Source organism: Argiope bruennichi, chromosome 2, assembly GCF_947563725.1.
Source record: "Argiope bruennichi chromosome 2, qqArgBrue1.1, whole genome shotgun sequence".
NCBI lineage: Eukaryota > Metazoa > Arthropoda > Arachnida > Araneae > Araneidae > Argiope > Argiope bruennichi.
Genome location: NC_079152.1, coordinates 42,808,303 through 42,835,752, shown reverse-complemented (window position 1 = coordinate 42,835,752; position 27,450 = coordinate 42,808,303). Strand labels below are relative to the sequence as shown.

Below are 27,450 nucleotides of genomic sequence, written 5' to 3'. Positions count from 1 at the left end.
ACTTAGCAGACTTATCCCACCACGGGGGGTACCTCGAAATGGGGAGGAGATGCTTCTGGGATGGTGTTTGGATCTCCCCACTCTGGAGGTGGGGTGTCTAGTTCCTCCTATCGATGCAGGGACGTATTTCCTTAAGGAAGGGTTGTACCGTGACCGGTGATGGCTCTTAGGACTCAACCACAGTTCCCGCCAGTTTTGCTGTTGTGGCGGTCCGGTCATTCAGTATTTATTATACGTGCGCCTTCGGGCGGGTCAGAGAGTCAGTGATATGACTTATTTAACAGACTTATTCATAAAAAAGATTAATTAAATATCTCAATCAGATTCATTTGAGATTCAAAGTAGAATCACAAAGTCTGGATTATATTCATAAATTGCCATTTTCTGATAGAATTTATAAATGTACTAATATTCTCATGCCATAACAATTAGTGATGATAACTATCTTTGATGGTTTATCACATTTATTTATTTATTTTTGCATACATTTTGTAAAGAAAATAATAACACAACAAAGAAAAATATTATTTTAAGTTATACATACACAATTAGGTTAGAAATTAGCTATGATTTAAAAGAAATAAAATAAATTGGCAAAATCGGTCCAGTTGTTGAGGATGGAGGTACTTCTAAATTTTTATTTTGCGGCATTTTTAAAAGAAGAGCATTGTGGGTGGGGGGGCTAACAACCAAAGACTATATGTGGAGGGATCATGAGCTTTCATTAGAAATAAAAATTATCGAAATAAGTACGGTGGTTTTGGCTGCTGCATTCTTGCAAGATCCATCCCCATTTAAAAAATATAATGAAATAGTGTTTTTGATATTTCTTCACTTCTTACTGATGATGGACAGTAAGCGATTACTGATTGTATTTTTAAAGGATATGAACTTTCATATAAAATGTCAGCGAAATCAGATCAGTGCTTAGGGCCCAGGATCTGTTTCTTTAGTTTTCCTAATTATTTTTTATATATATAATTTTTTTTTGCTAAATTGTATATTATAAATACTAAATTATTAAATTTAAATTAATAGTTGGTAATTTTATAATAAGATTCATAATTTAAAAAAGATTAGAGGGGGAAGAAAATAAGGTAATCACTTTTAAACGCTAGAATAATTTTGTTCATACCATACAATGCATTCAAATTTTTGTAATTACATCGTGGGTTATAATGTTAAAAAATCCACCAATAAAAATAAGACAGAAACACAATTTTTGGGAAATAAAAAAAATGGAATTTTATTTTACATAATACATTTTCTGATTCCTTAACAATCATAAGGACCAGTCTTGATTGAATAAGTATTGAAAGATATTTTCTATGAGACTCCGCCAAATTTGGCGACGAACAAATTCTTGCTCAAGTCACAAGGAGGACCTCTAAAATGTGCGTTGATTGCATGAAAGATTGGCTCTGTTTTACATCAAGTTTCAGCGACTAATGATTATTCCAAATTTCGTAATCGACAATTACAAAACAGATGAATGACCATTTTAAAATCTTAAACATTTTTGAATACAACAAGAAACCATCTCGCAAGTATATATATATATATATATTACAGTTTATAAACTTTACTTTTTAGTTTTAAATTTGAACAAATTGCAATTTTCTCATTTTCTTTTCTTCAAAATTTAAATGAAAAGTTATATAATAAAAAATATTTTTTAATTAAAAAATTATAAAATATCAACTTTTGATTAATTGATTTGAGATTCATTATTTAATTGATGAGAAAATAATAAGATGAAGCCACAACTTATTTTGATCTTTTACTCAAACGTGCAAGTATAAATTTTTATAATATTTAAACAGAAAACAATGCATTGCACTTATTATTGGAAATGATGAAAAAGTTATCTATACATGACTAATTTTTTGTGAACAGGGATGCCAGATTTACATAATATTTACATCATGAGCACAACAATAAAACTTGTGCATAAATTTCACGCATATATATATCCCTCTTTGCAAAAATGATATTTAAACTTGCAACTTAAAAACATGTTTGGCTAATCTGATTTCCAGTTTTGAAACATTTCTTTTTCCTTTGTATTCAGTATTATAGAATGTGAAATATAACTGAAAAAACCTAAAGAATAAAAAAAAATATTTTTTCAACCTTTTCTCAATGTGAAAAAGGAGATTACAATCGTATATTAATCTGGCATCCCTGCTGCCAAATTAATCTGACGAGACAAATCAATTCTCAGATGATGATGGTAAGAGTATAATTTGTTTATTTTTATGCGATTCATTTTTCTATGAATAATCCTCTAAGTACAAAGAGAAGATTTCCAATTTTCTCTCTGTTGCTTTCTACAGTAATCCCAAATAAGGAATGTGCACACCAGACGCTGGATACCCTTCTCTGCAGCTGAGGATAAACCAGCTGCTTTTATCGATGGTGGTGATGTGTCCTCAGCTGCTGTCTAACTGTTTTTACTGTGGGCCTGGATAAGGTACATATACAGGATGTAGTTCGCTTGGATCTGCTCTCTGGAATTGAGGATGAAACATCTGAGGTTGTTGTTGTTGATGATGGTGGGCTGGAAAGATCCTCAGCTGTTGTTGAACGATTTCAACTACCCTGGGGGCTCGGTTTTGAGGTACCATACCTGCTTGTCGGTTGGCCTGCCTAGCCAGCAGCAAGTCACGAAGAAGCCTGATTTTCTGGAGAGGGCTGATTACAGGTGTAGGTACTTGTCGCATAAACTGTTGTGGCATAAACTGTTGTGGGGGTCTTTGCATCATTTCAACCTCATCACTGGGAACCAGGATCAATACCTCCTGATCATCATCTTGTTCCTCCTGATCAGGTCGTACAAAAATGACTCTTTCTTCTTCTGGAGCTGACATCATCTGACGATGATTCTGAGGCATCATTGGAATGTGCTGAGGCTTGTGGTATACTGGTACATGTTGTTGAGCCATTGGCATTGGCATGTTAGGAACTGGCATCATGAAGAAAATAGGATTAACCGGTGGCATGGGAGGTCGTACCATTCTCTGCATGGGACGGGTGTTAGCAGCATGGAGAGGACGAGAGATGATTTGCTGATGCATGGGATGTGGTGCTGCAACGCGGTTGATGGGTTGAGGAATAGGTAATCTACGAGGTTGTTGTCGCTGTTGCAGTATTTGGGGTTGTGGAGCATGCATTGGCATCCTGCGGGGCATTTGGCGCATGATGGGTCGCTGTTGCATGTTAGGTAGCAAAGGTGTTAGTAGGGGTGCTTGGTAGGATGCCTGTGGGAGGGGAATGATGGGAATGAATTGTTGCTGATGGAACATTGGTTGGGGCATAGGGATGAATTGATGTTGCTGCTGTGAGGGCATGGGAATAAACTGATGTTGCTGTGTAGGTATGGGAATGATCTGTTGCTGCTGGGGCATGTGGTGGGCAGGCATAATTGGGATTTGTGTCTGCATTGGAACAAAATTCTGTTGTGGTGGATGGATGGGAATCATGGGAGGTTGGGATCGGGGTTGAGAATGGCGGATATTTTGCATGATTTGTTGAGCAATAGGAAGGAAGAAAGCTACAGGGGTAAGTGGTGGGAAAGGAAGTCGTGGTCTGCTTTGCTGCTGAGCAGGCTTGTTGGGAAGTTGGAAAGGTAGAGGAATGGGGAATCTTCTGAAAAGTGGAGGTCTCTCCATGTTGTTTTCTTTAGAATCAGGGATGGGTACAATCATTAGAGATTCATCCTCTTCTTCATCGTCGTCGTTATCTTCTTGGGTGTTCTCATTAACATTTTCTTCTTCCTCCTTGTCATCTTTGCTGATGTCATTTTCCATGTTATCATCGACTATGGCCCTACGGAGTAGACTGGAGGCAGCCTGGACGAGATCTGGGATTCCAAATGGTCTGAAACCATCATCCCTCTTCAAGGGCAACATGGGAAAACCGAAAGGTCTCATCCTGTCTTCCCGTCTTAAATTGAATTGGAGACCACCAAGAGGGGAGGGTTGTGATGATACTTCTAATTTTGGCTTTGGCTTGCTGAAAAGTCCTTGGAATACTTTAGGTTTCTCTGTGGGAAAAGGTTTGGATTTGGCAGCAGCTCCCTCATTTGGTGGAAAGCCAAGGATCTTTCTGAGTTCTTCAATCTTTGGTCTCTTGAAGAATGGTCTTTGGGGTAAAGCTGGCTTCTCGGCTTCTTCAGCTTCAAGCTCGGCTTGAAGGATACCAACTGGTTCAGGTTGCTCTGTTTGATCTTCCTTCTTTTCTTCTGCAACAGTTTCCTCTGGCTTTTTATCATCACTGTCATCAGTGGATTCATCATCGTCATCATCAGAGACCAGAGATTCAGCCAGCATCTTAACAGCTTCCTGGGCAGTCTCCTCAGCTACTTGATCGTCGTCCATTGGGAAGGCCATCATGTAACCGGAGGAGCCCTGGGGAAAAGCAGATAAAAATATTCCGGACAGTTGAGCATGTATTAGCTACATTAAAAATACTTAAAATCGCTCTTTTGCGTGCGCGTGATTGAGAAAGAGAAAGTTGCAAAGGCTTGCTTATGGAATAATTTTAGACCCTTTTTTTTCTGGTAATATCATAAAATAAAGTTCTTTGTGAAATGTAAATTTCTTTGAATTAAAAAGCTGTCCCTTTGTTCCGAAAATCATATATAATTGTGTGATACTTTTAGACTACAAATTAAACACAGTTCGCAGTGTTTGAAAATTCATTTGTAATTGAATTTTTCAACTGCGGACGCTTCAAATTAAAGAATCATTAAGTCCACTAAGCTAATTTTTAAGGAAAAAAAAAAGGATTTCATAAATTGTTGTAAGAAAATATGAAATAGCATAAAAACTGACGTTAGTTCTGTGTTACAAGATTTAATACAACGTATAAAAATATGGCGCGTATAATATTGTTGTATCATATTATATGTAACCGAAATGGAATTGAAGGAGAAAGAAAATAGCAGACAGAAATTTAAGATATTTAAACAGACTTACTGAAAGCATTTTATATTCTATTCTTTGTCAAGTGATACACATGTGAATTGAGTCTCATAAATTTCTCTTTTAGGCCCTCTCATCTAATAAATATTAAACAGAGATCCTAACAATATTCCGTGTATATATAGATAATTCACATAAATAGATCTCAGACTTTAAAATAACTTTAAACGGAAAATTTTAGAAAACTGGCAGAATTACAGAAATTATCATTTTTTTTTTACAATAATTATTTAGTTTTTATGTACTTTAAATGCACTAAAAAGATGCTTCTTAAAAATTTAATTGTCTCTCTCAACATGAAACGTAATTTGCATGAAAGGCTGATATTTTATGTACTCGTAAAGAAAACTTTTTCTGCTTCTAAAACAGATGATTCATTCTAAAACAAATCAGTTGAATATTTATGTGCAGCTTCTGCTGAATTGGCATCATTATTCCATCCGCAACTCTGAACGGTGTCAATGAAGACTTTTTTGTCCGGTCACCTACAACAATGATCCATGTTCTATCCAGGTAGATCACAGAAAGGTGTCATGGAGAGCCGGGTCGTCTCATCATTGATAGCAATCGCCGGAACAAAAGAACAATGCACCGGACGGGGAAAAACATCAACACTCTTATCCTGGTTTTGAAATGTGGAACGTGCTTTTGAACAGCGGGTTCATGCCTCTTATGATCTTAACATTTGTTTTTAATTTTAAAAAAATAGCACCTATGGAGGAATAAAATGAAAAGATTGGTGGTATTAAACGAGCGCTAGAACAAAGGAAATGTCTTGTTCTTAAAATGGAACTGTCTCTCGCCTCTGGAATGTGACCTATAACCGATTCGACACGTGGATCGTATGTGGGTCGGCGGCAAGTTTATTCCTAAGTGATAAAAACTGTTCAACAATGCATAGCATTCTCGAGATGTTGGAAGGTTAAAATTTAAAGCGATTTCTGGCCCTTCCTGTAGTTGTTTTGAAGGTTGTAGGGATTTAGCTAAATGATGAATCTTCTGTTCATCTCTCTGAAGGATCTTTTCTTTTCTTGTCATTGCTTGCTCAGTAAAAAGAATGCGGATTAATCATTTTCTGTCGAAGTTGTCTCAATAGATCATTGAACCGATCTGATTTTTTTTAGTTATGCTTTCTACTGTTGATTAATTAGATATAGGAAACGGATATAGGATTAGATATAGGATCTTAACAGATTTATTATCTTTCCTGTAGTTGTTTTGAACGTTTCCAGGAAATTCAGTAAATGATGAATCTTCTATTTTCTGATAAGAAAAATCATTTCTTTTCTTTCCATTAAACGCTCGATAAAAAAAAATTCAGATTAATTTCCTTTGTGTCGAAATTGTCTCTATAAATCGTGGATTTGATTTTATATTCTCAAGCTTCTACTCAGTAGGCTGCAATCAGCGTGGATTATAAAAACCTGTATGAATTCACGTTTCTGTTAAACCAACTTGAATGATAATGGAGGAAATTAAGAATCATATAAAACTATTTAAAAAATCAAGAGAATGTGGATTTTCTAACTTAAAGAGTTCTGCGATTTCTTGAACCATTTATAGACTTTGATTTCTATTATTATATATCTTGAACTTCTTTGGATTGGGTTCGAAGATATCAACTAATTTTGTAGTATCAAAAATGCTTGATATTTTTATTTCAGTTTCAGTTTAAGTCATTTTGTTTTTTCTCCATATTCTGAACGGTCTTCTAGATTTTACTTTGCTTTTTTTTTAAATCCAGTTTCGTGTGGTTTTGATACTTCACCTTTTTTTCAGCGTTTTATTTGCCGACTTGTACCGAAAAAGATTTATGCGCTACTTGAAATAGCAAATTAAATAGAGCTAGATCAGTTTCCAGTTGGAGAGTTATGGGAAATGTTTGGCATTTCTCTCCACTTTTTAATTTAAAGGATTGTTGTGAATATTTTATTTTATTTAACTTATGACATCTTCTCTGAAGATTTTTTTCACAGGAAAATTATTCCTTTGTTTCTCCTTACTCTTGTCTATGGTTACAGTCGAACTCTTCCATGGAAAGAAACTACTTGAGACTTATTATAAACTTATCATTGGTTGTGCTATTATGCTCTTCTTTTGTTACAGTTTACTTGTTTACTTAAAATAAATGATAGAAATTTTTCAACTAGTAATATTCTTTTTTTTCTTTTTTTTTACAAATAGAAGTATTTATTGAAGATATTGATAACAAAATCACGTTGCATATATAAAATGAGATACCTGATACTGCATTTCAAAAGTTGAGTTTAAATTAGCTGGAAGTTATATAGTTTCTCAATCACGGCAATTTATTTTAATTGCTTTTTCATAGTGTTCTCTTTACCAAATCCAAACTTGCCGGCAGTTCACAAAAGGAACACACAACCTCTTTACACGAATCCATCTGTAACAGTTTTGCATGTTATACTCTCTGACCATGAAAGCGGGACATTGCCTTTTTATTGTAGTTGAGCATAAGGCGTGCAAAACGGCAAAGAAAAGCTTTCGATTGTAAGTAGTAAGTTATAATTTCCGCATATGTTGTCTTTATTACAAAAGAAAATGCCAAGCTGTCATGTTTTCTTTGCTTCGCTTCCACTGCTTGCTGAAATATCGGAAGTAGAAATTTCATAAGGCGGCAGTTACGCATGATGTAAATTTTTTCTTTCTCTACATTTCGTGATATCATTTCTTTAACCTAAGATCTCACATCCGATGCACGGAAGGGTCATTGGGATTTTCCAAACCCGGAAACCTTTCAAAATTTGTTGTTTTGAGCTGAAATGTCAAGTTGGACAGAACTTCATAACCTTTTGTTAAAAATTATACACGATAATGTTAAAGATTTAGACAGAAAAAAAAATGTCGGAATCCCGTTTTTATAAATGGATATGTAATGGTGAATGCACTGAAATTTTGTTTGTTAGAAGGAAAAGAAACTTAGCAGCCAGATTTTAATTATGAACAAATTTAAAGTCCAGGAACTGTGTGCATAATAAAAAATTCCAATTTTGTGTCCCTAACTAATCAACCAATATAAAAGGAAAATAAGAAATCAAGCGCTTTATATAAAATTAGAAAATAAAAATGCTAATATTCTGAAGAAGCTAACGTTCGGATTCTTACAGAAAAATATAGCTATCTTCTTAATATTAAATTCAAACTTATGATCCTGTGCATAATATAACATCGAAAAATTAATTTATTATATTTTAGCCGAGTTTCAATCAGTTTTAATATAACAGGCTCATGACATTTTATGAAGCACAGAATTTAAAATTAAAAATAGATACTTGTATCATATCTAAAAATTAATCCTGCTATAACCAATTGCTGATATATTATAATATTTTTGTAATCCAGTCAGTCTAATTTTACATTATTTTATGTTTCAGATGTGATAAAATTATACAATATCACCCTTTTTGTGCATCTATTGTTGAAAAACAGAGTAAATGTTTTGTTATAACAAAACATCGTACAATATCTGTTTTATAACTTTGAAGTTAATTTCCGAACATTATTTTTTTTAGTAAACTGAATTTCATCGAAAAATTGATCGTTTTAAGAGATTATTAATAACTGTTGATTCATATTAATCCTTATAAGATGATTGTTGTTAGAGAAATGAACCTGTCGAATCCAAAAATAATGGATTATCCAATTAGTTGGATATGAGAGCTCACATCTCGAGTGAATTCAGAAAATTCAAACATTTACATAAAACAGGATGCTTCGAAATTTTTTTAAGAGAATTTGAAGAAAAATAATGCTTAGAAAGTTATACATTCTCAATATGAGAATAACTATTCGTTTGCGCTCTTTCTAAAGTCATTATTAACTTTCAGATATAATTTCAGCCGAAACTCAGCAAATTCATAGAAAGTTTAGCATGGTTTTTAAACATTTTTTGCAGCCTTCGATTGAAGTGATATTCATTACAATCTGTTATTTTTTTGGTGTTGATATAATACTCGAGTACCTATTGAGCGCGGGAGGGTTTGCCAGCCTTCTTGTGTCGTGCAAGGAAGAGGTTGATGACATACACTGATTTCTGCACCAGAAGGTCCAGTAAGTCATTGAACAAAGAAGCGATACTCACCATGTTGGACTCGCCAGGTGTGCCCTCATCGGCTGGAGTGGCATTAGACAGCTTTCCTGCAAAAGAAAGGAATACTGCGATCAGAAATAAATAACAACAAATCACTTTTTTGCTTATTAATGCTTAATTTTCAATCATTAATCGAAATTCTTATTTCTTTTCTCATTTAGTTAATCTATCAACGGAGTAATCTTGAAGTTTCAAAATGAGAAGTTGGTTTATAAATAACTAGGTTCTTGATTCATTATATAGTAACGAATCAAGAACCCGTATAATAACTGTAGTACTAGCTGTTTAAATTTTTTATTGACGACTGAACTCTATGTGGGAATTAGTTCGGACGCATGCAATGGAATGAGATGAGATGCTTGCAATGGAAACCATTTTCAGTGGTTTACATTTGTGGTATTGCTGTTTGTGGTGACTCGGTCATTCAAATATATTGCTTGCTCGGCGTCAACAAGGGACGTTATCTTTTGTAAGTATTCCGTCAGTAGCATGTATCCGTGTTATTAAAGAATAGGTTCATTTTATTAATATTCGATTGAAAACAGCACTACAACTATTTTAGGATGGATCTTTTAATTTTGAGCCATGTTCTCATGAGGCCACGTTTGCAGAAGAGCATCTGGTCCGGCTGATTTGACGTACATCAAACCATTTTATCGGGGCAATTCTTCTGTGGAATAGGGTTTTGAACCTTCAGTTCTTCCATCACGAAGCCGTGACCTTACCCTCAACTCTGTGTTACTACCGAAACCAATCATCACATTTAGTATTTGCATATACAAAGCACATGAAAGTTATTTTCAGTTGAACCTAGCACTTATTTGTTTCGGTACCTAGTTATGAAAGGAATAAAGTACACTACACGGCAACAGAGTAATTATAGAGGATTTATTTAAATAGTTCTATTGGGACCACCTCGAGAACTGAATATAAAGAAATTTTCATATAAAAGGGAAAGTTCTCGGTTACACGATGGTACAATAATAGAGATGTGATTTGGTTCATGACCTTACCGACGATAATGAGACTTAATCCCTTATGGTCCTTAATTGCATAAGACACTCGTTATCGGATTTATTTTGTCACTTAACAATACCAGCACTTCTACATGTGGTTGTCCGGATATTCAAGTACTGTACTGTATGCCATAGTTGAATGATCGGAGTTTCCTTGTGTGATTCTTCATTTAGTAACACGCATCATGTTGTTAAAAATATAGAGTGTCGCATTTATTATTTGCATAATGCGAAGCATATGAAAGTAATTTTCCGTTGAAAATATTTTTGGATATTTCTATAATTAAAGAATAAAATTACACAGCGTTGTTTCAGAATAATCACAGAGGATAAACGTATATAACCTCTGGGGTAAATCCGCAGTTTCTCCTCTCAAGTAAAATGCTCAGTTTGCATTGTATTATCACGAATTTATAGTCAATAGAAATGTGATTAATAAATTAAATATAAAGTGGTAAAAAAACGATATTAGTTTTTGAAAAACTAAGAGGGTTACAGTTTGTTTCCACCAGTTTAAGAAACTGTAAATGTGAAATGAAATGACTAAATGCTCATTTTTAAGAGTCTAGAAACATAAATAAAAATAGATCTTTACTTTAAATATCTATTCGTCGTCAGTGTGTGAAATGTGTTTTTTCCTTAAATCATGAAAAAAAAAGGGGTGAGTGGGTCTTTTTTTTAAATTGCTCATAATATTATGTTACTATAAAGGTTCGAAAAAACACATTTTTAATAAATTCCTAAAACTAACTTTATATCATTGAAACTTTTATTATCAGCTATCTGAAACCCCTGGGGGGCACCTCTAAATGAGGATGAGATGCTTCTGGCATGGTGGTTGGATCTCGCCACCCTGGAGGGTACACAAATAGGTGGGGGATCTGTCTCCTCCCATCGATGACGGGACGTACTTTCTTCGGGGAGGGTTGTACCGTGGCCGGTGATTTCCATTAGGACTCAACCGCAGTTCCCCCCAGTGTTGTTGTTGCGGCGATCCGGTCATTCAGTTTTATGGTTTAAATCCGTGTGCCTTCGTGGCGGGTCGGAGAGTCGGATGGCTGACTTATCAGCTATCTGTTCAATTAAAATATCTCCAGTGTCACAATATATACTTGGCAACAATTGTGGGAGGGATGAAATAAATACGATGCGCCTAGTGCCATCTTATTTTGTATTACCACGAAAGGAAAGTAGAAGCTTTTATTCTGTTTTTGATGTTCAATAAATGGCCCTGGGGAAATTTCCCCTAATTGTATCGAAAAAAGAAATAAGTTTTGAAATTCAATGTTTAATGATAATAATTATCATCTATTTTAATTTGGCAATTTTTGTCGATTCGAACAAAGTTGCAGTACATGGATAGGTAAAACATATCTTCAATACAATCAGTTAATGTTACATTTCTATTTACCACTTTTATAATTTAAATTCATGCAACTGGAAAAAGTACATATTTTTTATTATTTATCGTAGTGAAACAATTTCGAACAACAGATGGATAATCCAGTCATTATAGACTATCCCAGTTTCTGCAATCTTGTTCCTTGACTGTTACGAGCACTTATTTTTCTTCTTCGACAACGGTGGCAAAATTATTCCACCACCAAACTGTGCCATACATCGATGATTGCGCACACAAAAAGACCCCAAATGAGATAAAATGGATTACTGTTAGCAAGAAAATAAAGCAGTATCGCTCTGCTCTGATTGTCATCTAAATGATTGGAAATCAATTCTATTTTTTTCTCAGAGGAAGTTCCTTTTCTCTATCTATAATGTCGTTTTTTTCCTCGTTTATCTTGACATGCCAGTTTGGTTTAAGAAGATTCCCACACATTAGTTTACTAAATTTATCTAATTGCCTAATCACTCATGAAAATGTAATGTTCTCATAATTTAAATCGCACGCGTAAATGGTGGTGGTTCGCACCTTATTTACTCAAAGAATGGTCCTTGATACGCTATCGCGAATTCGAGTGAGACGGTTTCAGAAGAAGATGCATAAACAAAATATGCAACAAGAAAGATAGATCCAAGCGAAGCATAAAGCGTTTTAGCCGTTTCTTTTTTAACGCTTTAGTGACCGACAACAAATAAATTTATTCATCATAAAGCGTTCCTCTAAAATCTTATACAGCTTGTTGTTTATTCACCGGCATTTCCAAAGCTCTCATTTCGAGAATTTAAACTGCTTTTTATTTTGCATAAGAAGTCACTTCTTTCAAAATGTTTATTTTTTTTATATATATTTATATTTTTTTATCTAAATCCTTTTCTAAATATTTGTAAGTAATGATTATTATTATTTTAAATGAAATCTAAAAGTTGTTCAATCAAATGTTATTTGTAATAGCTAACATTGTGCGTAGGCAAATTTGTTTTCATTTCTTAATTAAACCTTAATTTGGTGTATATACTCATTTTCATTTCTGAATAAAACTCCTCTGAAATCATCAATACTATTGACGCATTCGTTTCCATCCTTTAATGAAACTTCTTTGAAGTCGCTAGCGGTGAAGACAAATTCGTTTTCGTATGTTAATTAATTTAAAGTATGAGTGAGATAGACACATTCCTTTTCATTTCTTCATGTTATCAACCTCATTGAAATAACTAGTGGCATAGATACATTTATTTTTATCTTTTAATGAAACTTTGTTGAAATAATCAGTGACATAATAAGAAGGGGGTTATATAAATGCCCTGAGCCCCGTGAAGACAAACCTTTAAAGCGCATTTGCCATCATTTAAAGCTAAATGCTACCAGGAGCGAAAAAAATAATGCTACACCCTTAGCACCATTTACCCTTGTTATGTTATTAATGCCTACATATTAGGGTGGAATCATATTATGTCCCAGACGTCAGTTAGAATAGCTATGCCATTAAAAAACTTTATGATTAGTAGTAGAAGGAGAATATGTCAGAATCTGAGTTACTGGAAGGTTCGCAATGAATGCAGAGATGATAATTCGTCTGCCGAATTTCGAGCAAATAATTTGTCTCAATAATACACAACAAATGCAAAATCTGAACTAGTATATTCATTTTTATAGGACAAACTTCTATATTAAGCACTCTATTTAATCATTACATATCTGACTGATACCGACATATCTGAGTATATAGCATACCCGAAAAGCTGACTCTTGTGTCCATTCGAAATGACAACTTAATACTTTCACAAAACAAACACAATTTTCAAGATTTGAAGAAATAGAATTCAATATTATGCTGGACTATGTGTAAACTTTATTTTCATTTAATATTTTTTGTTTGTTTGTTTCAATTCTAGATACATTAAGGTCTCGTTTTAAAGAAAATCGCAAGGTCTATTTTGGGATGAATTTCGTAATCTTGAGTTGTCAAAAGATGATGAAGGCATCTGAATTGACATTTTCCCCATCATGCAATTTCCAAGATTTCACAAATTAAATCTCAAAACTATTTTACTTTCATTTATCTGATTAGTTTTTTCAGAGGGAGTAAATAAGTAATTAAAAAATTGTACTGAGAATAGTATTTAAAGTTCTACTGAAATTTTACTTGTTTCCTTTAAGGTAAAAAGATAAATAAATAAGATAAAGATAAATATTCAGAAAACAAAACATTGCGTATAAAATGTGCTTAACATAAACAATATAATAAATATAGCATATATATTTGTGTAATTATCTATCTTAATTTAATTTCAAGCCTAATTAATTTCCTATTTTTTTCCTATTTTAAATTAGCCCATATTATTTCTCTCTCTCTCTCTCTCTCTCTATATATATATATATAAGGAAAAAAATGAGATAAGTAAGCACAATTTGACATTTGTTGAATAGCAAAAATAGCAATTACGTCTGCTGTTCCCACGATACTATCAAAATAATTTAGTTTCTACGTCACAGTGCTAATAACAGTTTAGTTTCCAGCTGAAAATCGAATTTCTGATCATAGAATAAAACAAGCCATCAATAACTAATATTGAAGTCCTATTTTGAATCTGTATCATTAAGATTACAATTAAGTTAGGGTTCAACTATTAAATTTCAAAAATTGAATTCGATTAAAATTCGAATTAAAATCTGGAATAAAGTTCGCATTCAAATCAACTTCGTTTGTTCGAATCTTTTCATGGTTTTTTAAATCTGGTGATTTTAGTGAAGGCAAGCTGTCTTAAAAAAAAGATTGTGATTGTGAAAGAATTAAGTTTGAGGGTCTGAAGTATAATGTGATTAAAAAATATAAATATATTAAATGTTCCGAAACATTTGGGGAAAGTAATTTTGTTCTTATGCTTGTAATAGGCAAAAAGTTAATTCAAGATACATACTATTTCTAATGTCTTGTATAATTCAAATAAAATTTCCGAGCTTCAGTTTTGTGGTAAAGCACTAAAAGAAGGCCTAATTCTCCATCTGTTAACTCAATACTATGAAAGCTCAGATATATAGGTATGTACTGCATACCATCAGAAATTAAAGGACCGCATTTTCTGATAGTATACTACATTAAAACTCTGAAATTTTTGTTATAAATTTCAGCATGCTGATTTTTGTAACAATCCAAAAGGAGGATATTTGCTATTTTCTTTATTTATTAGCTAAGGAATATGCAGATATTCTAGCCATAATGGGTATATATGTTTACTATCTAAACTCAAACTAATTAAAAAACCGCATATACTACATGAAAATTTTGAAATTTTTGTTATATAATTTAATACGTTTATTTCTGAAGTATATTACAGTCGGAATATATAAATATAAGTTAAAATACATCTGAAATCCAGAACTTTTATATATATATATATATATATGTGTGTGTGTGTGTGTGTGTGTGTGTGTGTGTGTGTGTGTGTGTGTGTGTGTGTGTGTGTGTGTGTTGTGTGGTGACAGTTTCATAAGTCAGTTAACAGCCGAAGGACTGGAATGATCACTTTTGTCTAGTGGTTATGTTACGCGCCTACGGAGCCTACCGTCGCGGGTTCGGTCTATGGGTATCCAATCTCTACATATATATGTCTAGTTGCAATGAACTAAGGAAAGCAATGAGTTTACAGAAGACAAGTCATAGAGATTACAGAGCCGAATTTACATAACCCAATGTATTGCTATGGTTTTCGACTATTTACATGAAAACTTGGAAATTTTTGTTATTTATTATAAAAAACTTATTTCCCAAACAAATTGAATTTGGAATACTTGTAACATTTAATTAAGATAAAGTAATCTGAGATCCAGCACCTTAATGTTTAATTAAGGAAGGCAATGAATATATAAAAGATGAGGCATTTATTTTACATAATTTAATTTATTGATTATTATTGCTATATTGCTATGATTCCCGTTTAGCGAAAAATTCTAAAGCTAAATAATGTAATTCAATCTGACTAATAAAACTCTCAAATTTATTCAGAAGCGTACATTCTGTGTTTTAAAAAGCAGGTCGAAAACTGCGTTTCACTCCTAATTCAACAGATACCCAAATTCTTTCTGATTGTAACTGCGCAGAAATATTTTTATGGAAGACTATAAAACTAGTATCCACAGTAAAAATTATTCACTTTCTGGAAGACAAGAGAAAGTATGTCCGCAAAATATTCTTTACTGATATCATTTTGTCAATCTAATAGCACAATAGGTTCTTCAGACAATCTCATCTGAAGATTTATGCTAATTTCTTTTGTATCAAGAATACGTTCCAGACGGTAATATTTATTCATCTCAGCGTATCTAGTCAACTGTTATGGATAAGAGAAACGCACTTTCTCCTTTCTTGAACAAATTGTTTAAACGCGCTTGCAAAATTTTATTGCTATGAAAGGGAAAGGTGACTTTCATACGATTTTGTGTCATTTCTATTTGATTTTTAAGCTTTCAACCTTTCTTAGGACCTCAGTGGACATGTATTATGACGTTGGCTTTTAAAATGGAGAATGGATATGTTTTACAATTCACAGAAATGCCTTTTATATGGGCCTCACGTACATTGTCATCTTGGGTCAAATATTCTGACAATGGCATGACCGTATGGGGAGATACCATAATGCCATAAACATCTAGGCATGGCATAAAATGACAAGATTCCTTTCCAAAATAGTTCCTGGTTTATCAAAATGGACTTAAGCCTAATAATTTAAAATTCTAAATTAATTAATGATTTATATTTTGGAATAATTTAAACCCTAACCATAAAATTAGACAAGTAAATTATGTGGCATGCAATTGATAAAGATCATATGCTTAGTATTTGTTGGTTTTAACCTCCGTTAGCAAAATTCTTTTTGATGATTCCGATTTGATTGTCAATGCTGCCTTTCATAAAGTGAATTCCATTTGATTATTATAATATTTCCCAATTATTAAAAAATTAACCAGTAGAATTCACCTTTCACTAATTACTTCTAAATAATTCCATATGCAAATTTATTTCTATAACAGTGTTTGATATGTATACACAGCAGTCACAAAAAAGAATACCCATATTCTTTAAATAAATTGGAATGCTTTTTATGATAAAATTATTCTTCCTAAAGAAAAATCAGTGATAAAAAAAACAAACTAAAAATATTTACCTGCCAGGAGCAGACAAAACACCCACGCTAACTTCATGACTGTCGGTTTTTAATTTCTCATGGAATACCTGTAAACAAAAATATTTTCACTTAGTTACATGCATTTATTTCAACTGAAACAACACTTTTACACCTTATATTTAATTTCATTATGTAAATTAAACTCAAATTTTACTATCAGAAATAGAAATTATTTGTAAAATTAATTGAAGAAGAATTAAAATACTCTACGGATTTTTTTGCTTCTATAAAGAACACTTTTCCTAATGTAGCATAAATATTTTATAAGTTTTCATGTAATATCATGTTGTATAAGTTTTCATGTAAAAAAGACAATTACATAACTTTCGATAAAAACTTACCAAATTAATATTTTTTTAATTAAATAATGGAATAGAATGAAATACGAGGAAACAGTAGTTTTAACGTCGTTTTATATCTCATTTTATATTATAATTCAGTAGAAAGGAAAATTTAAATTGATACTTTAAACAAATACTAAAAAAAGGAAAAAAAAATCAAATTAAATTTCAGTGAAAAATAACAGTAAAATATTATAAATTGAAAATGCAAAATTTATTACTAACATAGGCAAGGATTTCTAATGTCGTTTATGTTGCAATAGTTGAAAGTAACAAATAATTCGATCACAAGTTCTATTACTGGAATATTGCTGTTTGATTTTACACGTATATTTCGTTGTTTGCCACACATAAGACAGATTCTTTAAGAAACAATTACAGTTCCTAAGAGGGGCGATTGAAAGCGCGAAAGTGAGGTTATAAATTATATAAAAAATGGTTAAAGGAATAAACATAAGTTGAGCATTAAAAGAATGCGACAATTAAAACTATGAAATTAATTCGGAAACACCGAACAATAATCTCGCGATTATTTGAGGTGCGAGATTAATTAATTAAAAGTAACGATAAATTAATAACAAAATCTGAAGGTCTTAATTAATTAAAAGGAAGAAGCCAAACGATAAATTAGTAGCGCTATCTGAAGATGACGTCACTTCATAGAAATGCTGGAAATTTAAATTGATTCTAAAAAAGATTTTTGAAAAACGAATACGAAAATGGAAGTGATAAATTTTAGTTCAAGATGCTTTCATGAACCGTTTTAAACTAAGTATTGATTGAGATCCAATGTTAAAAGAACGAATATATCCAACAAAAAGTATTACTTTATAACAGAAATGGAAAAAGAGAAAAAAATAATAACATTCGCATTAATCATCGTTTGGCAGATGCAAATCAAACGTTCTTGAGAACTCTAATAGAATATAAATTCTATAAGAATACTTCTTAAATATATGTACTACCTAATCAATATTCGTGAAAATGTGTCCTCGAAAGTCTAAAATTAGCAAAATTTATAGGTTATTCTTCTACATAAATACTACTCATTTTTATAACAGAATGTTCTCTATTATTTCTAAAGACACCTGTTTTTAGCATAATTTAAGAATGATTGCAAAGATCCGGATTCTTCCGTGACAAGAGGCAAACAGAACAATACTAGCAATCGACGTTAAATGTCTTCCTCAACTGCTAAAACTGGTTAAGAATAGCTTACCATCAGGCATTATTTTCGATTATTCAATTGAAATGTCTTTAAAATAATTTTTTCTTATTGTATTTAGTTTCAATTCCATGAAATCTTTCCTCATGTAATTTGAAATAAAATTTTACGGGACATCTAGTCAGTCTGTTAAAATTCTTCGAATTGTTTAGCTTTGAAATTGAATGTCATATCACTGGCTTGCGCATTCATCACAATAAGATATAATTGTGGGAAAGAATACTTAACGAATAACTTTTTGGATTGAAAAGCCATTCTTTGTGTGACTGTTTTTCGTGTTAATTTATTATTAATCATGAATTTGTTTTAAATATACAATTTTTCCATGAGTTGGTAAAAAGCCTCCTCAAGTTTCACTCTCACAGCGTATTCATTTGTACTAGAATTGTTGAACTGAATCACATTTAAGTAAACTAAGAATTATAAGGTTCGATACTCTTCTAGTACTCTCTCTAAAATGGGCTATTGCATTTCATCTAATCAAAATTTCTTTCTCTGTTTGACATACTAAAAATTATATTTCGTATTCCAAATTCTGAAATGCAAGAGCTCACTATGTCAGCTACTATGTAGTATTTGTACTAATATTATTTACTGTTGCTACTAAAATAATTGGAAAGTATTTCTTTTTGAATGAGTTTTGTATTTCATTTCACATCAATGGTTATTTTAAGCTACAATAGACTAATTGCAGCATCTTATTATAAAAATTTATGCTGAATATTATATTTATTTAAGCATTATTATAAGCATTTAATAACATTTATATAGATATATTTAAAAGTATTCTTCCGTGAGATATATTTAAAAGCATGAGTTTTTATGAATGAAATATTCCTTGTTAATATTTATGGGATAAATAATAAATTATTTTTAAAATCTTTTTTTTTAATCATTAAATGCCTTAGAAAATCTTCGCTAATAAAATCTGTATATTATTTAATGAAATAATATCATTGATTTTCACAAAAATTTTATTTCTTGTTAAAAAAGTGAAAAAATAACGTAAAATTAAGGTAACTGAATACTGGGCGGTGTAATATAATTAATAATATGTATTATAATTATAGCAAATTATATAAAATGTAAAAATAGAGTTTATTTGAATAAACAGTGAATACCAGTATAAAATTCTTTTAAAGTTTTAGCCTTCAACTGCAAAACTATTAACGTTTCCTCTTTTTTTTCAAAGATTAATGATTAAATGGATTGACTATTTTAAAAACATCAATCATGAAGTTAAAAAAATTTATAATTCAGATTTTCTTTGTTATCAGTGTTTTAATAATTCATAACATTCTCTTATCCTTTCTTGTACTACAATTCACTTCCAGCACATTAACCTGAATAAGATGGTCAATAAAAAAAGACTATTTAAATAACAATTATGATCTCAATTTCTATTTCCTGATATAACGCTTATTTCCGGGTTAAATATAATTACTCAGTAGATTCGTTCCAATCCTTTCTATGGCGAAAAGAAAAATTTTCAAAATTTCCTCTTACGAGTGAAAACAAACTTCTAGTTTTGCTGATTCTTAAAAATAGATCTGTAGGAGGAAGAATCTAGAGAGTAATTTGCATTCCATATCTTCAAATTGGGGAAGGTAAAAAAAATCAGTGAATCAGGTTGAATGGAACAATGAAGCGTTCAATTTTAGATTTATTTAGTCCACTGCACATTTTAAAGTTATTTATAACTTTAATAGTAGAGATGTCGCTTTCAGTGTCGAATACTATCGGATCATTAGATCGAACAATAATTAAAAAATTATAGAAATATTTATTCATTATTACTGAAAGTTCTGGAAGTTCTTTGTTTTTTATTACTGAACATAACGCAAACGATATTTTTATCATATTATAAGAGAAAACTGTGTTATTATAAAAAAACATATTATTGATACTAAAAAAAATTTATTTGTTAGTTCTTAATAATTTGTACTATTACTAAAAGTTGTTTGTAATAATTTTATAAAGAATATATTTCTACTTAATCTTTGATAATTGAATTTAGTTCCGAACATAATGAAAACAATATTTTTATCTTATTATATCAAAAATTTATAATTATACAATGAATACTGTTTGATACAACTTTTTATCTTCTTGCTCTGTTGATGTTAATTTTAATTTATGCTCTTGCTGTTTAATTTATGATATTTTTAAAAATTATTTGCAGTATGTTTAACAAAGAATATGTTCCAGTTTAAGCTTTAATATTATAATTACTTCATTTAACAACAAACAGTAAAGCTTAAAGCCCCATATGATTGCTTTTTGTATACTTAAAAATTATCAATGAATTAAATGTAAAATTTGATGTTTCAAAGCTGTTCAACCTCGTTCACCATTTGCCTTTTTTTATCAAGGAAATAACTATCTGTAGGAAATAAAAATATTTTCTTTAATACACGAAATCAATAAAAGAAATCTAATAAAACGCAAAAAACGTTTTATCTAAACCAGAATAATAAAAATTAAAAATGTTAATTATTTGAGCTTGAAAATTTTTGCTTTTTATTTGGCGAATAAAATTTTAAGGCAATCGTAACTTTGAAGATTTCAGCATTGGATTCATGAAAGTGATAAAAGGAAAGAAGAGTTTATCTATTTTCAGTAAAAATATATACTAACGAATAAGATAATTTATTTCATAATCTGATATTTAAAAAAAAAATCTTATTTTAACAGAATTTTTCTCTATGCTCTTATAGATGACCCCCTCCCCTCTTTATATATAATTTCTATTAAAAACTTATTTCATAAAAGCTTCCTCTTTGAACGTTTGCAATACAAGATGGTTAGTTACATTATTTATATTATAAATTAAAATTATATTATTAATTAATCAAAACTTTCAATTATTGATATTATATTAATTTATTATTTTATATCATTATAGTTATATTGTTATTATTAAGATCATATAACTCTACTTCATTGTTAGAAAATATTTTGTTCTTAATCTTAATTTATTTTTTCATACCGAGGTAGTATTTAATAATTTATGTCACGACATATTTTTATGGATGGAATGTATATAAAATGATTCCTTTATATTTAAACCTATGAATGCTGTTCTAGATTTCTAAGATTCTAAATCAAAGTTAAAGAAAAAAGTAATAAAATAATTATCCCATTATTTACTTAAAAAGACATAATTATCTTGATTTTTTTATAATTAAAGGCAAGGATACTACTTTATCATTTTTTACTTTTCTGTAACCTGGAATTTACATGCATGCTTATTTACATGCATGCACTTTAATGCATACTTATTCTATATTAAATAATTATTTTTATTAAAACTTCCATTTTAACTTTTTAAGCGTTCCAAACTTATTAAACATATGATTATTAAAACTTCCAAAGAAAGTGCAAACAAGAAAAGCACTTACACAAATCTGACTTGCTGAAACGGAAATATTTTTTTAAGAACAATAAAAATTAATTTGAAATTTACTTCAACAATTATATTAATTTATATACTTCAACCATAAGTATATAAATTAATCTATTTCTTCACATGTCGGCAAAAAACAGCTTTCAAAGCATGGTGGATCTAAATGCAAGTGGATATAAGAATTTCTAATATCGTCTGCAAATAAACACGTTCTCAGCTAAAAGGGACAAATAATTGTATAATTGCATTAAAAAAAAGAAAACCGGTTAAAACGAAAACAATTTTTTTCCCAATCTATAATAAAAATGGCTGAAACTTCAACAAGTAAATTTGACATTTTCTAATTTAGAACTCTGAACGTAAAAGGAAAAAGAAAGAAATCGGGGCATTGACGTTTAATGGCTCAATGCGTTTTTTTATCTGGTATTTTCATTTTCCTTCAAATAGAAATAGGATTAGAGAAATAAAAGAAGCCACTTGGTGCTCTAATTTGGGACGCAGGGACTCTTAACTGCGACCGTAAATGCGGAACGGACAATGTTATGCTTTCTTTACGACGACTCGTCTGAATGGTTTCGCAACGGTAGGGAAACCAAAACTCCTCATACTTAAATTGTTCTATATTAACAAACTGATAACAAAAAAAGAAAGAAAGAAAAGAACAATTTATTTCGAAACTTTCCTTATTCTTGTTTTTCTCTTCTGCTAGAATACGTTCTCACTTACTAATTCAAATAAATTTATGCAAACGCGATCTAAATTTATTCAAGAGAATATTGATTAAATAGCTTTAATAATTTAATTATATACTATTCATATCTATTGTAATTAATTGCATATTTATCTTTTACAAAAGTAAGTTGATTTTTTCACCATTTTCTGTTATTTAAGGTTTTTAAATTTATTTGATAATTTTTTTTAATTATTGATTGAAGCAGCTATTGTAAATCTATAAAGAGTCAGGTGCTTCTCTTATAGTGTATTTAAATAAAGCTTTAATCTTTTTTTTAATTTGCAGATACATTTTTTTCCAATTATGATTTTTTCTTAGAAAGCAATATTTTAAACAATGCATATCACTGAAGTTAATTAAAAAAACATTTTTGTTGGCTAATTTTGCTAAATCGAATTTCTTTAACAGTTTTTTTATGAAAATTCTTTTTCTTACATGATAGAAATAAGCAAATAGAGAATAGTTTATACATATATGAAAAAAAAAAAAAAATGGAAAATGAATTATGTAATTAAGTGAACTGTCTATTATATTATATTCTGGAATCTATCTTTAATGGTTTTTGTTGGATTCACTCAAAAAGGATCGTTAAGAAACTCTTCAAATCAGAACACATTTTGATCAAAATTTCTTTCTTTTCTTTGATAAGCTCTTCATTTCAGTTTCTATGTATTTCGAATTCGTATTCTTCATTGCTGGAATTGACCTAAGGAGCTATTTTTACCGAAAAAGCTTTTTTAAAAAAAGCATTAATGATTAAATATATCGCATGATTTCAATCGTTTTTCTAGTTGCAACCGGAATAACAATGTTTAATCTGCTCTAAAACTCATACTAGTCTTTAACAATTTAAATATTAACTAGTAGAAGAATTAGGCTAAGAAGAGAATAAAAAATCACATCTTAAAAAAAAATTAAGTCGGCTTACGAGCTACTTTAAAACTACTGCAATGAGCACAAGATTCGGAGGTTTAAAAGCATAGAAGAAAAAAAAGTAGTATGAAACGCCCTCTAGCGGCTTGGTGCCGCTGAATTCAAGGAAATTTAATCGAAAAAAAGTTTCTGAAAGCGGTTAAAGGAGTGAATTGGTATTTTAAAAAAGCTTAATATCTTTTTTTTTTCCTTTTTTATTAAATAACAGACAAAAGGAGAACAAATTTTTTGAAAATGTGACGGAAATTAGAAAGCAAATATGCGGAAAAATAAGGTGGAAATTGCCGAAACTGAGCCCGTTTCGCTTGTTTTTTCTCACAATAATAATAAAAAAAACGATTTTATCTGGTCTTTAAGAAGTTTTGTACTACTTTGTAACTTTTATCAAAAGTAAACGTTTAAATAGAATTTTCAAATTTCCTATACTTAAGAATCATCCATATAAAATTTTTGTTTTTTAACATGGTTTTAAACTTTGTGACGAAAACTCTTTGCTACAAGCTGTTAACCCCAATTTTAAATAAAAATAAAAACTTAACAACAACAAAATTAAATTTTAATGAGATGAAGTTATAAAGTAACGATACACATTAAACGGACATTTAAAAAAGTAACTTTTAGATGAAACTTTAAAAGTTAAATATCGTAGTTTTAAAAATTCTGTTGATACATTTCAAAAATATTATTAAAAATTTATAAAACACGAAGAAAGAATTCTTAATAACTATCTATCTTACACACATTACAATATTACAGCATTCCTTAAAATATATGTAATATTACAATATTACATATATTTTACAAAACGTTAGCATTATTTAATAATATTTGGTATTAGATATTCTCAAAGAAAATCTAGCTTGGAGTTGTCAGCACATTAGTTACTGTAGACACAATTATTATTCGAAATATCTTCCTTATATCATTGAGTTACAATAAAAAATTACATTATAATTAATTGTTTTATATTCTTTGACAAGTAGTTATTTATCAGATGTTAATGAAATATTTTTTAAGTATTTAGGGCCAGTTCCTAAAAAGGCATTTGAAAAGCATTAATAAAGGAATAACAGTTTTATGAAATAACATGGGTGTATGACATATAAATATAATACATGGGTAAATATGGGCGTAATTATAACCCATAATTTATGAAATTGGGCACTTTCGAATAGGATCAACGTGTTTAAGTATCCGAGAAGATAAAATTATCCTGGAATTGTTTTCGAGTATTAAAACTATTGAATTTCAAAATTTCATAACAATATTTTAAAATTTATGTGCAATATTTATCGAATTTATAGTAACATGGTCTTAAAAACAGTCATCAAAAAACTATACTTTTAGAATTATTAATAACAATTGTTTTATCGAAACACATTCCATAAAAGATCCTTTTTACTGTAAGCAGATAAACAGAAAAAAAAATTGTTTAAAGTGCAGAAAATGTTTATTTCTTAAAATTATGTATTTTTTGTGTATGTTTAAGTATAATGTTGCGGTTAATCTTAGAAATTCACAGAAAATAATTTCTTTCATTTTTCAAAAAAATACTTATTGTTTATAAAACTTTCCACGTATTATTATTTAGTTATTGGTTCGAAAATATGTTTATAGAGCATTTTCTATCTGGTTGTATTTATTTAACGTATTTTCAGCAAAATGTTTTTTTAGTTTTAATATCATATAAAATGTATAAAAAATAATTGCAGCATTTACAAAAAAAAATATTTTAATAACATAATTTTAAGATACATTTCACATTATTTAAAGTTTAATCGCACCAAAATATATTGAAAGCTGGAAGAAAAATTGTTCATCTTGATTTTAATTTAAAAGTTCTGAAAAGAATACCAAATTTAAATCGTTTTCATTCGAATTCTTTGGAACAAATCAGTGGTCCATTTTTTAAGAAAAGCAATTCAAATTTTATTTTTTTATTTAAAAATGACAATTAATTCTTTTCTGGAACACAAACAAAATCTCTGAACTAGCTTACACAGCTTGTAAATTTCAAATAGAATGAAACTTTTTTTTAGTGCATCGAAAAATTCAAGATCCATTAATTCCACACTTTAAATTTTAATTGCTAGCTTTTCGATCCAGTCCTTAGATTTTTCTATCGCAATCATTACTAAGATTCTAATTCAAATGCATTTAGATCAAACTAAAATTTTCCGATAAAAATATTATATAGTATTGAAATCTACTAGAAATCTTTGGACTGAACATATTTAATTAGTATAAGTCTTCTAAAAAGATACAGTGTGAAAAGAATTGATACATTTTCGCAATTTGTCAGTGTGTTATACAGTGACTAGAGAGCTTCAGATGAATTATCATTGTCGCTAGAATGAATTTCTATTTATAGATCTGAATTTCATAGATGATAACTTTTAAAAAAAGACTTATATCCCTTTTATTGCTGAACTTTATTGCTGAAAAACTTCTGAACAGGTTTTTTTTTCTTCTATCGATATTGTTTTAAATATATGTACATAAAAGCAATTCCTTCAGACTTTATGAGAGATGTTTATGTTTCTGCGAAGTTCAAAGTCTTTTTAGTTAATTTTAATATACAAAATTCTCTCCATGCTTGATTCGACATGTTAGAATTAAGAATTAGCGAAAAGAAGACAATTTGAGTTAAAATAGATAATCAAAAGTACTGACAAAAAATAAAAATGCAAAAAAGGGTGGGTCGGGGGGGGGAATTTCATATCAAACGAATTTCAAATTAATATAGTAAAGTCGAATTGTAAAATAATAATTACAGTTTCAAGGTTTTTCAAAATTTAGAATAGTTCCTCTTAAAATAAACATTTTTATATGAAATATAAACAGAATTACAGCTATAATACAAAAATAAATATTTCATATTAAAAGCTTAAAGAAATATCAAAATTGGGGAATAAATATGGGATTTTACTTTATCTTACCATAATTTCTATACATTATCAATAGAAATTCATCAATAATCTTAAAGAAATATTTTTTTATATATTTATTAATTAAAATAAGAAATTATTAAAGTTAATTAATATTGGAATTAACAGTAAAAACCAATAATACAGGGAATGAATTCAACTATTTTCAGTCCTTCTTTCATCATCATCTTCAGTCATCAATTGATCTTAAAACGTGATTTAAATTTCCACGCTTCATCATTTTCGAATTTGTTGATAGATATTGGAATAATGCGCAACTTTTTGACACGAAACATAAATATTGAGTTTAATTGTTCTGTTGCTTTTACTATTCAGATGTTGAAATCGTAATTATAATCCTACAAATTGAATATTTATAATTGCCTTGAATTTTTTTTATCTTTATAAAAAGGTAATATTTTTGCCATCTTAGAATTTTTAAATTGATGTTTCAGTATTAGAGAAAAATATCAACCATTTCTTTATAGAAAAGAAAGAAAAAAATTATCATTTTTTTGAAAAAATATTTACTTTTGATTTGATGGTTCGCGTTTTAATATTTACTGTTATGCCCAATATTTACGATTGCAATGAATTTTTGGTTCCATTTTCAGAATTAGGTATTTTTGGCAATTTTAAAACTTTTGAATTGATGTTTCAATGTCATAGAGAAACGCTAACACTCTTTTTTACAGGAATGAAAATATTTTTCACCTATGGTTTTTAGATTCCTTTTTCATTTGAGGATTTGATTTTAATTTTTAAAGTTGTGTCCAATATTTAAAACTGCATTGGAAAATTGAATAGATTTCCAAAATAAAGTATCATTTTGACAACCTTAAAAAATTTCAACTTGATCTTCTAATAGCACAGACAGCCATCAGCAATGTTATGACAGGAAAAGAAGGTTTTGAATCCTTTTACAATAAAAAAATGTCTTTTTTTTAAAAAAAATATGTTCACATTTTGATGGAAACCAAGCAGAGAGAAAGAGAGTTCCACATAAGAAATACCCACCTGTTCTCTATGTACAAAAATCCTCGGCCGACTTCAAGTTAGCCTGCTTCCCGAGACTAGCAGAATTGCAAACGATAAGTAAGTCCACAAATGAGTTGGCACAGAGAATATAAGGGATGGAAGTGCAACCAAACTGAGCAAGAGGATATAACTGAAGCCAAACTAAAACTA

General features: G+C 30.0%; 1 protein-coding gene across 1 annotated transcript; it reads right to left on the bottom strand.

The window, feature by feature from the left end:
- Nucleotides 1-1,219: 1,219 nt before the first annotated feature.
- On the bottom strand, nucleotides 1,220-27,450 carry LOC129959677 (RNA-binding protein 33-like). The gene is made up of 4 exons (XM_056072568.1): nucleotides 27,280-27,450; nucleotides 16,677-16,744; nucleotides 9,088-9,143; nucleotides 1,220-4,409 (listed from the first exon to the last, which is right to left on the bottom strand). The coding sequence occupies exons 2-4, from the start codon at nucleotides 16,711-16,713 to the stop codon at nucleotides 2,454-2,456; spliced, it is 2,049 nt and encodes a 682-aa protein (XP_055928543.1). The 5' UTR covers nucleotides 16,714-16,744; nucleotides 27,280-27,450; the 3' UTR covers nucleotides 1,220-2,453.

Bases quoted from the DNA above. Each gene is read 5' to 3' on its own strand.
- LOC129959677 (XM_056072568.1), bottom strand. From the start codon at position 16,713: ATGAAGTTAGCGTGGGTGTTTTGTCTGCTCCTGGCAG. The intron at 9,144-16,676 runs GTAAATATTTTT...TTTCTTTTGCAG, and splicing joins GTTTTGTCTGCTCCTGGCAG to GAAAGCTGTCTAATGCCACT. The intron at 4,410-9,087 runs GTGAGTATCGCT...GCTTTTCCCCAG, and splicing joins CACCTGGCGAGTCCAACATG to GGCTCCTCCGGTTACATGAT.